This window comes from Pyrus communis, chromosome 9, assembly GCF_041283825.1.
Source record: "Pyrus communis isolate YQ-2024b chromosome 9, ASM4128382v1, whole genome shotgun sequence".
NCBI classification, from domain to species: domain Eukaryota; kingdom Viridiplantae; phylum Streptophyta; class Magnoliopsida; order Rosales; family Rosaceae; genus Pyrus; species Pyrus communis.
The window spans coordinates 21,859,816-21,872,682 of NC_142573.1; the positions used below are offsets into that span (position 1 = coordinate 21,859,816).

Here is a 12,867-nt window from a genome sequence, read left to right on the forward strand (position 1 = left end):
AAATAAGTGTCTGTTTATACTTTATATAAATATATATATATATATATATATATATATATATATATATAATTTCACCATAAACTACAAAATAGAACGACACAAATATTATGAAGTATTGGAACATAATGAAAATATGGGGAACAAGCCTATAATGCGTGTTCATTTAAGTATTCAACCAGTCTATTACAATTTATTGAAAAAAATAAAATAAAATTCAAAATGAAAGTTATCTATTTTCTGTTTAAGTAAGTTGCAATCTAGGTAGGTTCCTAGGCGGTCTAGGTGGGTGCCTCAATAGGTTTAGACGCCCCTTCTTAATTTTCAAACGCCTAGACATTAATCGGGACGGTGACCAGGTGCCTAGCGCCTAGGAAAGGCCTAGACGGCGCTAGGCGGAGATTTTAGAACAGATGCAGCTTATGATTTCTTACAAGAAATGTATGTTAGAACCCTTTGTTGATCGTTGATCAGTGTACTCAACAACCTTTTGAGCACTTGTGTGTTTGTCTTAGGTTCTAACACTAATGACTTGAGACAAGTCATACTCCCAATTGAGTGACACTACACATATTAGCCTTAGCAGATTGTTAATGCCCAATTATCAATCCTATAGCTAGAACCATTTTGAGAATGAACATAAGAGAAAGATCTCATTGATCTAACATACTTATATCACTTGTCACTTAAGTTGATTACGTTCTTTGAATTCTATTATTGATTAAACACATAATACGTTAAGTAGTGATTAACAACAAACATTATTCTTCTTTTAAACTGAATAAGAGTACATAATAAGTATTCCGAAAACTATTACGTCAAATGAGTGTGGCTTTAAAGCATAATTCTAACAGTACTAAGACCTGTCGCGGAAAAGGGTGGTTGTATGTGCGTCCAAGTTCTTCTTTATGCTAATTAGATAACGTGCAAAAATGCCTTCTCTCAGGGCTGTGGTTGCGACATTTTGAAAAACTGTTTCTCCAGTATCTCCCAACAGCCATTCTTCCTTGACGCTGCAGTTAACAGATCCCTGGTTGATCAAGTGCCATTGACAAGGGAGGACATTTCAAGAGTCTCATACTCATGTACATCGTTGGCTTTTTTGGTCCTCAACATCTCAGATGGAAGAATAGTTAAGTTGGGATCGCTTCTAGGTATTAAGAATAGTAGCGCAATTGGAACAATTCTCAACAAACTCCGGATCAAAATGGCCATCCAAAGATTTTCGAACTGTGTCCGCGTAATATTCAAGATGTGGAGTAAGAGGCCTCCAGCCCAAGTAGATGACAGCATCCCTACATGATCAATGGACATCAGTAAAGCAAAGAAAGTACCTTCTATACCTGCAGGGCAGAGTTTGGAACTAAGTACAAGAAGAGGCATCCACTTCAAACGCCCAATCAACACAGAAACGCCTTCGTCAATGACAACAAAAAGATAATCTGGCAAACCAAATTTCAAGTTTATGCGCAACACCAATACCAAGTCTAGCATTCCTGAAGCACCATAGAGCAACTGAGTCCAGAAAAGAACATCCCTGAAAGGGTAACTTTTTAAAAAATTCTGGTAGAGAAGGACCCCAAAAAGGGAACCAACAGCACCAATAGAGAATATGGATCCAACAACCTCCTGTAAGAAGCACATAAATAATGAGTTTGGATTTAGGCGCATCAGACCAAACAATTTCCGGCCACAAGAAATGCACTGGAATTATAGAAGCAGTTCCGGTTACCTTGGAGAAAGACGGACCCCCCTTTGCATCAGTGTACCAATAAAACATTCCTTCACGAACATTCAAGGCCAGAGCAAGTGACAAGTACATGTATAAGCAAGGCCTCCATACACTACCGCATTTTAATGTTGTCCACATAACCTTGCCAGCATCCAGTAACTTTACACTGACCTAAATTAAGATATTGGCACGAGCATCAGAGAAAGCAGGAACTAAAATGCACAAATAAAAAGTAATCTCACCTGTTTATAAGCAAAGTTGCGCGCACGAGATTCTCTATGCATTATCCCAACCAAAATGACAAGCCCCGGAGGGATGCTGAGCAACCCAAACACACCCTGTCATAGAAGTGCCAAACTTCCACCATTCAGAAAAGCAATTTCAGCCGATAAATTATCTAAGTGGATAAGGAAATTATACCAACATGAATCTTTTCAAATCAGACGACAGGTTGCAAAATTCAATTTCAAATCGACATGGTTCAATCGACAGGTTGCAAAATTCAATTTCAAATCAATGTTCTGTCTAATCTAACAGTATAATATGAATCTTTTCATATGAAACGAAGTTCATAAATGAAAATCTACATGAATGAATTAGAGTTTTTCAACCATATGACCACTGAAACTCATCCATTGATAGTTGACCAGATGAGAATTATATCATTTGGATGTTGGTAAATTCAAAATCCTCGGCAAGCCTACTATAGTAAAAATTGGAAAGGTATGCCTACACATGCCCAAAAATAAAAATATACCAAAAGATTGACAATGCCAGATGTTTTTATGTTGCAACTATAAGCGAAAGCATACCTTAGAGCCCACAAGGTGAACAAGAAACCCACTAAGTGAAAAACCCACCAGTGCCCCGACCGAAGAGCTCAGTCCACACAAGCTCTGCATATCACCGGCAAGGGATGGATGTCTTATACTGTTCTGTGTAACACAGGCATCAATTGTTACATCGGCAATTGCAACTCCAGCACTCCCCGCCATCAGAGCCAGCAAGGACATTGTCAGATTTAAATTCTTGTCTAGTGATAACACAAGCATGGAGATCACCCCAAGTAAACCTGGAAAGACCAACAGAGAGAGGAAAAATAAGGGAACAGCATTCAGGTAAAGGAGTATTTTCTAGTTTATAATCAGGTCATACTACTAAATGATATATAGTAAATTTCATCTTATATAGATTAAAATAGAAAAACAACAGCCAAGTTTCAAGGTGACTCTTGCAGACAAACTAATGCAGCATCAGATTACAAATACATATACAAAATGGAAGTCATGACTGTCACGGTTCATGAGATTTTAAAACTCAGCCAGAGATTACGATCGTTGGATTGTACAAACCAGCAGTTTCTCAATTTTACGAAAATTGATGTAGAATGGTCAATTCATGTATGTATATATGTGGAACAAATAAATATATGTCTCGGTTCCACGTCCTCTTCTCCTGTGTCAAACTGTGGACTACTTTCCCTTCTACAAGTCATGGCATGTCTTCAACTTTGTTGGCATGTCCTTTTGTGCACACTCTACAGATGCAAAAGTTATCACATGAAAAGAAAATAAGGTACTGCAATGTGGACTAAGGAGAGCCAGTCACTGCAGCTTCTAGGTATCACAAGAAACAGTTTGGAATCTGCTTAACTTAATTGCTGCGACGAAAGCATTTTCAAGGTAGATAAGGGATATCTAAGAATCCTCCTACTGAAACTCATATTTTTAATGTAAGTAAGAGAAGTTTCGAGGGGGAAACAAAACAATTGAATTGACTACCAGTCCTGAAAGCATTCCCTAAGGTCTAGCAGATATTCTATATAAAACCTTCTAGAGATAATTTTCAGTTTTGGACTATCCACAGCACTTAAATAGGGATCCAGTCTCCAGATACAGGCTTTTTTTTTTGGTCTCTTTCAAAAGTCAGATGATGTAGCTGAAAAAGAAAATGATCTGTGACAACATATAACAGAACGTCCTTATTAAATTGCTCAAATTATCCCAAAATAAATTTGAATATGATGCCAATCCAGACTATGCAAGGCCAAATTATCATGCCAATATTTAAAAAAACTAGAGTATGAGAGTCGAAATCAAGTAAATCAACGGTATAATTCCATAAAACATGCTATCACGGTAATCACACTTAAGTAACACAAACTTAAGCTTTAACCGTTAAACATGTTATGCGATATACATCTATCTTGATTTTGAAATGAACATCCCACCTGGAGTTCTGTATACAATAAAATATTATCTCCTTGCAGTGAGATTTTTCAAAGTAACTAATAATTTACTTTCAGAGAGGAAGAAAATGATCATTTTACCAGTTTCTGTTATATTCAGCATTTCGGTATGAGGACAGACAACCATTAACAGTGGAATGTCAACTCATCTATGAATGCATATGTTGATGATTAAAATTTAAAGTCCAACTTTTTAAAACATCCTTCATGTACAAGTTGAACTTTGAATTTTATATTTAAGGTTAAACAAATGGCACATACTGAAACTAAGTAAGTAGGTACCAGATTCATAGTACTATACATACATACATACATACATACATATTTTCTGTTTAAACCTGCATGCCTGCCTACTGATCGTACGTCTGCACAAGGAAATGACCATTTGTTTGAAAATCAAACCAGTTATTAGAATGGGAGTCACTTAAAGAGAAAACTAATGGAGCCTACGTCTGAAGGCATAAGATTGGATTTTTTCATTCGAACAGACAAGGAGTTTCAAATCTCGATTCCCTTTGTATGTAGGTCGAAGGTATGAGGTAGAGGTCTTACTTAACTGCAGCACAAAAGATTACCATCTGTACACCGTGCACACTTACAGGTGCAAAGGTGCAAACACACACTAGCATTTCCCAATTTTACCACCCCATATGCTAACAACTGCCATTTCTAAAATTAATGTTTTTCCCCTTATCTGGAATTGGTTGTTTACGTATCAAGTAATTTACAACATATATTGATCTTAAAACTAAAAAAATTGACAAGAATCAGTAGCCATTACGTATCAAATAAGCAACAACATATATTGATCTTTAAATAACATAACAATATGCCCTTTAATTCAATCAAAAACTAAAAGCAGCATCTGAAATATATAAACTCAAAAACATACATTTATGTAGAAAAATGAGTTGTATCATAATTTACCAGCAAAAACAAAGTATGGTTTTCGGCGGTAGCCAAGAACAGGAAGAGTGTCAGTGAGAAGACCCCAGAAAGGCTTCACAATCCAAGGAATTTGGATGATCCCAAAGTAGACTTGTGCCTCAGAAGGCTGCACTTTCTGATCATCTTTCAAGTAATACTGTATGCTAATTCTACTCAGTCCCATGCTTAGACCCTGACTGATGCCGTACACAATCACCACACCCACCACAAAGCTCCACTGCAACTCGCTGCTCAGCATTCTGAACCAATTTATGGGTGTCCATAGCAAATCTCGGACACCCTTTACTGGAGTTTTCTGCTTTTGGTTCTCTGACTCAGGGTGAAGACTTTCTTTTTCATGTTCTTCTGCTTCCATTTCCATGGCTGATAATTTTGATTTTCCTTCAAAATTTGGGAACAATAAAACGCACCCAGTTGATATATCTTGGTTTTCTGAGGTGGGTTTGTTGATTTGGTTCTCAGAAGCTTCGTCTGCTTGACTTTGACTTAACTCAACAGTTGTACTCTGTCAGGGTGGGGGAAGGGGGAGGGGGAGGGGGAGGGGAGAAACCATATTGCTGGGCTCTTTGTCTTTTTCTCTTTTTTGGTTAAAGGCTCATTAGCTTTGATCCAAGCCCAATGGGAAATGGACATTCGTTTGTAGTTTCCTTTTGTTTTCACTTTAGTTAAAAGGTAGTGTTATTCACACATTTATTTTTTATTACTAACACACTCATTTTAATTTTTTGTCGTTAGATCAAATGAATTAAATAAAACCAATAGCCAAACATTAACAAGGATGTGTAAGAAGTAAAAATGAGTATGAATAATAACATTATCGTGTTGAAAGATATTAGTATTTATGTTTATTGTGGTATTTGGGTTTTGTTAGTTTAGGAATTGGCCTAGCTCATCCGAGTTAGGATTTCTTAGGTTTAGTTCTCTATAAAAATAGCTTGTAATCGAGTTTGAAAATAAGTTAGTCACGATGTGGTCTCTTGAGATTTTGTAGCGTTTCGGCATTCTCGTTTGTTTAATAATATTCTTATTATTTTGTAATCTCGTTCATCGCACACTTTAATATTTAACTTATCCTAGTTAAATTCGTCAACTAAGTTGAATTTTCATCCTTTTGTTTTACACGTCTTCTCATTCAGCAAGTAGCCACTGCATCTTCAATTCAAGTTCTTCTTCCTACACTTAGTGTAGCATAAATTAGTAACATTGTTTGTAACAAAAAAGAATGTGCTCATTTAGTGTCTTGACTTAATAGTTACTAAACTTTAGACAAATCAAAACTAAAGTAATCGATAACCAAAATTTTTTATAAACCAAAGTTACCGTAAATTGTCGAACCAAAAGTGCCAGTATGGATATTACCGAATAGCAAAATACCAATAGTTTTAGTTTTGCTAAGGGTCATTATCGATTTAAATTAACTAAAGGGTCCTGTACCCTGTTTTTTAAACCCAAATTGCAATCCCACTTCCCACCCTGAAGGTGCAAGTTTTTATGATTTTATGAATTACTTTCTGATTATTATGCTAGACTCAGTTTTATGGTTAACACTTGGCACAATACAGGTGAAACCATTTCTAAGAATATTGTTGTCAAGAAAATCCTTCGGTCTTTGGCTACTAGGTTTGACACAAAAGTGACCACAATTGAAGGGCATGGGAACTTAAACACCTATAAACATAAAGAGTTACTTGGGTCTTTAAAAGCTTAGGAATTGAAACGTCCTCCAGTCAAAAAATTCATAAGTGTTGCCTTTAAAGCAGTTCAGGAACATGAAGGGGATAGTGGTGCTGGTGATGAAGAGCTTGGCTCTTCTCACTAAAAATTTCAAAATTTTCTGAAAAAGTCAAAGTTTAAAAAGTCATTATAAAAAAGGTAGTTCATGATCTAAAAATTCAGGTCTAAAGAATTCACTTACAAGATAAAATTTTAACTAGGAGATAATGTCATGAGTGTCAGGGATATGGTCATTGTGCCACATAAGTGTGCGAACACTGCCAAGAAGCCCAAAAAAAAAAAAAAAAAAGAAAAAAAGTTAAAACTGCAATGAAAGTCATTTCGAGTGATAGTGAATCCTATGTGATGAAGACGAAGTTGTTGCTGTTGTTGCTCAGGTTGAGTTGGTTAACCTAAGGACCTTTTCTTTTGACTCTTGAAGATTGTATAAATTTACTGTTGTCTCTGCTTCTTCTATGCCCAAAATGATATATTGATTTGGAGGAAAAAGGAGAACTTTTTTTTTATTTTTTTATTTTTTGCATGCTAGCTAGATCTTCAATTTCATTGCATGATTCTAATGAAAATCATATTATTGCTCTTGAAGGTGTACCTATTCAGAAACATTTGGTGAATAAATTTTCAAAAACCTTTGGACATTATTCAATGTTCGATTCGAAAATTTTAGAAAATTAATTGGTGTGTGTTGCATTGACTAAATCATTTTGTAAATTTATGTCAAACATGCATCTCATCTGCATGTTCATGTCGATTAGAATAGTGCGAATTTTAGTTTGTTTCTTGCAACGGTTACACTGCTTATTGGTTTCAATCCCAGACTCAAGTATGTTGGCAGTTCTTGATTTTATTGAATGAGTTTCCTTTTATGTTAGCACTGAATATGTTTGGTTATCATGAAAAACAACTGCACGCCATTTAGATGTTAATCTAAGGCATGATTTAAAAATTCATATGACCACTCAGTACTACGGTCTAGTGGTATCCCTCTTCACTTGAAAGTGAGAGGTCTTAGGTTCGAATCTCGCGGATAGCGAATTCAATACCAAATTAGGCTACTCATTGTGTGGCTTTGCCGAACTCCCCCTCCCCTTAGTGTAAAAATATCGATGTACTAAAAAAAAAATTAAAATTCGTGAATCTAGTGATTTTATAAAATCCTTGTGATGTTTTGAGCCGATTGAACCATTATATATGCATCAATCACATTTTTTTGTGTGTGTATGATCTCATATTTACTTGTACCTCTAGAACTTGCTTTAAACCTCTGGAACATATATTGATTCATGTGATATCTTGAGGATGACAAAAGCATCTAAGACATACCACCATTACCATATTTATCAATGTCCTAATATAATATTCCCTAGCAACCCCTTTGAGCCTCATTAGCTTTTTATTCTTGTAACTATATATGTTATTTTTATCCCCAAACCTTAAACACTCATCCTGCTCTATTCTTTGAAATTGGTAGAGTATGTTTTCTTTAAATTAGTTTTATGTTGCAAGATTTATGCTTGGGGTTATTTAAAATAAAAAATGAAGGACAAAAGAAAAGAAGAAGAAGGGAAAAAGAGTGCACAAAAAGTTCAATTGTGGGAAAATGTTTGTGTGATTTTAGAGACAGCTTTTTTCTTAGATTGGGTCCAACAAAATAATTTTGATCCTTGTTTGAGATATTTGTGTTCTTAATACGTTGCCAAATACTTCTACTTAATTATATGGACTACTAAATCACTGAGTCTTTGTGTTATCTTTACCCCTTGTTTCTTTCACCTTCATCTTAGCCCCATTGCAACCCTAATTATAGACCTTTTGATTGAAGAAGTTGCTTGATATTGATAACGGGTTAGGTAGTCAAGCAAGCATATGTCGGCATGTTCTATGAGATCACTTAAATGAAACACTAGTATAACTCAAAAATTTATGTGTGCATGGGTGTACATCATGTGAGAAGCTTACTTGTTGCATATGATGATTTAAAGGAGCTTAGAATTACTTGAGATGGTTATTACACACATGAACTTTCAAGGAAAATCAAAAAATAATTTGCTAAACACATGCGATGCTTATTCACTTTCTCTCTTGAATGTTCGCATATTATGGCTATGGGATGGGACTCCATTGCATATCATGTTTTGCTTGTTTACATTTTCATTTACTTAATTTGGCATAAAATTGCTAGATGGTGAAGTCATGTTGCCTATATCACATGATTATTTGTTTGTTGGAGTTTGACTTTGTGTTTTTGCAAATTAAGTGCTCTTTATTTTCATTGTAAGAACGATACAGCTTGTGTTATTGTCGTTGAAATCAACACCACTTGGTGATGCTCTTCTTGTTATTATATTTTAACTTTGTGTTTTGTTACTACTTTTCATTTATTGTTTTATATTTTTGGATTTCCTTGACAAAAAGGGGAAGAAAGCATATTTTTTGTGTTTAGATTTTCTAACAAAAAGGAGTTGTTACATTGAAAGTGAGTATAATTTAATTTGTAGGATTGCAACATGGTTTTAATCATTTGTTAGTTTGATTGATCTCACTTTGGTTATTGTTATTCAAATCTCATTTTATACTTCACTGGTATTTTGGATTTTTTGTGTGCGGGTTTCAATTCATGATCTATGATGGATAGGTTTAGGAGTCATTTTAATCGTTATTGGGGTTTTGTCTAGGAAATGCCAAAGGTGAGGTTGAAAGAGCAAGCTTTTGTGATTGGTTAATTTCCTAGACAAGGTAATGCATGTGTCTGTAATAGACTAGTGCTAAATTTTAGTGCCTAGGTTCGTGATATGAAAACTTGTACGTCAAGGAAAATCTAAGAAAATGTGATTTCGTGGATCACTTATGGTAAACGTGCATCATTTTAGGAAAATATATTAGGAGAGTGTGGTCAAATAAAATCCATTTATGATATCATCAACTTATTTTGGGGTTAAAGCATAAAATCAATTTACATAATTGTAGGCTGTTGATTTTGTTGTTGGAGTTTGAGACCCTTTTGTCCCACATTGGTCAATAGTATTTTTTCACAAGCCTTTATATAGGCTTATTCCCTTTTCTTAGTAATTAGAACTTAGACCATTTGGAAATGGATTGAAGGTTTGGGCCTTATGGTTGTGTGGATTAGGCTTGAATATAATATAGCCTAAATACAATTAATATTAATTAATCAAGACAAGGGCCTTGTGGCCTTGGAATTTAAAATTAATCAGATTCATTAATTTTAATTTTTGGATTAAGTTTTTTAATTAATTTATTAATTAAAAAAAACGTTTTGATTAAAAGACACAGCTATTAGAAAGAGTTGTACTTTTTGATTAAAAGACACAGCTATTAGAAAGAGTTGTACTTTTTGATTAAAAGACACAGCTATTAGAAAGAGTTGTGTGCTTTCAAATACACTGAACAGGTATTTGAAAGGGTGTGAAACAACCTATATATTTACAGTCACAGTATCCAAGTGAAAATGATCTTTTCTTCCTCCTTATCTTCTGTACAAAATTTCCAGAGAGTAAACACACAAAGCAATTCGCTAGAGTTCTATAATCCAGTGCGGGTTGTAGAATTTGGTAGTTGTATCCTGGTCGAGCAGACGTTGTAGAACCACAAGCACAAGAGTGGGACGAAAATACTGTTCGAAAGACATAACTTTTACGCTAGCCTCTACCTTCTGTGATCAAGTTAGTATCATTGTATTTTTATATTAGTTTATGTATTTATTGTATAATTTCATTTTGCACATCAAGTATATTTGGTAAATAAAATATTAGAATTTCAAGTTCTGTTATTTTTGTTTATTTCTGAATTGTTCTCAAACAGTTTCTCGCATCCAATATATACTGGTGGTTTTCCAACAGGTTTACTATCTTTGCCAACCATAGTTTTGTGCGAGAAAAAGTTTAAGGCAAGGATCTTGCATGCTACGTTAGAAGAGAAATCCAAGTGAAACACTTTTTTCTAGCTATGATCATTCACATTTCCTTTCAAGAGGAGACAAAGAAAAGCAAGTACGAAAACTACAGGACAAGGTGAACTTTGAGTTTGTAAATTGTCTTATACGAGTCTTGTATATAGTCCCTGATCTTAGCTGATTATATTCTGGCAATGTGTTCGTGGATTTTCTCCATCATGTGTGCCTTTGACCACGTTAAAGAAACTCTCGTGTGTTCATTGTATTTCATGATGTAAGAGTTCCTACATAAAATAACTTTTTATTTAATTGATAATCATATAAAGCAGAAGATATTACGCTCATAATTTCTAAGTTTCACGTTACTCTTACTCCATCCAAGAGACATGTCAGATACAAGGCATCCCACCATAAACCAAATATTGTACCTTAGATTCAATGGGATTCAAGAATCCATTCTACAAAACATGGACAAGTGTTGTCTTATAGCGATTAGATTACATACACCTTGTTCGACCCCCTAAGCTTTCCACAAAAATCTATATGTATCTATGAGATCGAGTATGGAATTCCGTTTACTCATTTTAAATTGAGTATTTGATTCCACCATTTTAATTTTCAATTTCTAAATCCGACCATGAATAATAATACAGTCATTTTAATGTCCAAATGATTTTTTGTCAACAAAACTGTATGAAACTTTTGCACGTTGGTCCCGAGGCGGTTTCTCGATCCGACAATGCTACCTAATATCTTAACTTGTAGTAACCCAAGTATAAGAACAGATTGTGCTTGGTTAATTTGCAATGGCGGGATTACAGCCTCTATTTTCTTTTAGCACAACCATGTTTCAAACAATTTTGCTGATTTCTAGATAGATTTTTGGTGGTTAACCATGATGAGTTCATTTAGCGCAATTACACCTGATGGGAAAACAAAACCGCAAAGTGAAGCATCACACACCAAGAAGTTTGCACCAATTAAAAGCTTTTTAATCTGTGTTGCATATATATTAATTGATGAACATGCAGATGCACAGAATGGTAGGACCAAAATGTGGACCGTCGATCCAGTCTACCCGTAAGTTAGTGCGACGATCCATAGAGGAGGAGTTTGACCATTTGTCAAAAATTGAGTTCCCTAAACTCTTAATTGATTGTTTTTTACATAGACATCAGCCACCTACAAGTGCGGAGCTATATAATTAGGCGCCCTTGCTTTGTGGTCGCAATCTTAGGTTGTTGTTAACTTATTTATAGACAAACTCAAGTAGTCAATTGTAGTTAGTGTATAAGGCTATCTCCAATCTCAAAACTAAAATCTAAAAGTTATGAATTCGTACTCGGCCTAAAATGTGGTAGTGCAAACAATCAACAAAGTTAGAAGAGCCTAAATTATTATGAAGATTTAAAAAAAAATATATGAAAATGGTTACGTTAGGCTATCTTCAATGTAAATATTCAAAGTTTTAAGTTATATTTGACTCTAAATATGGCAGTATAATTTATTCCATGTCATATGCATACAGAGTCAAATTCAAATTTGAACTTTTAAATTTAGCGCATATAGGAGGATTGTGTCAAATTTAGAGTCAAGTATTGTTTTTCTCTATTTGAGAGATTAAGTGTCTAAGATTAAAGTTAAACTCAACTTTTAAATCTAAATTTCATGGTGTATTGGAGATAACCTTATAGATGATTAGTGCCGACTAATTTGTATTGGCATTTGAAGAAAACTTTGGCATAAACCACCACGGGGGTTGTTCAGTGGTTGGGGATGAAATTCAGGCCCGTATATTCCACATGGCGCGTCTTGGGTTCAATCCTGATGTTAATGAATCGCACGATGGTGACTAGGGGAGACTAAAAGGTCTTTGTGAGTCTTCCCGTCTCCGGAAAATGTGGACTGCCGTGACGAAACCATCAGCTGGTCCCCTTTAAAAATAAAAAAAATAGAAGAAAACTCTGGCATAGAGAATCCATTTTAGGATAGAGTAATTACATAATAGTGAGAATTATCAGTATAATGGATTAGTGAAAATAAAAAAAGAATTGATGAGGATAATCGAAGATGGAGGAAAAAACAAGATAATCACACAAACAAGAAGAGAGGCCAAAAAGGGAGTCAGTTTATAAGTTAATTAAGGGTGAATAAGCTCATGACTTGAGGCCTAATCACACACACACACACACATTTGCATGACATGTAAATATAAATAGCATAGTGTATATATTATATAGGACAAAATGAAGAAAAAGTTCTATCAATTTTCAGTTTTGACAAATAGCCCCAAAA

The 12,867-nt window shown here is 34.7% G+C and overlaps 1 protein-coding gene across 1 annotated transcript; it reads right to left on the reverse strand.

Annotated features, from left to right (window-relative positions):
- Positions 1-745: 745 nt before the first annotated feature.
- LOC137739966 (putative folate-biopterin transporter 3) lies at positions 746-5,522 on the reverse strand. The gene is made up of 5 exons (XM_068479723.2): positions 4,905-5,522; positions 2,542-2,801; positions 1,972-2,067; positions 1,730-1,900; positions 746-1,626 (listed from the first exon to the last, which is right to left on the reverse strand). The coding sequence occupies exons 1-5, from the start codon at positions 5,284-5,286 to the stop codon at positions 1,036-1,038; spliced, it is 1,500 nt and encodes a 499-aa protein (XP_068335824.2). The 5' UTR covers positions 5,287-5,522; the 3' UTR covers positions 746-1,035.
- Positions 5,523-12,867: the final 7,345 nt, after the last annotated feature.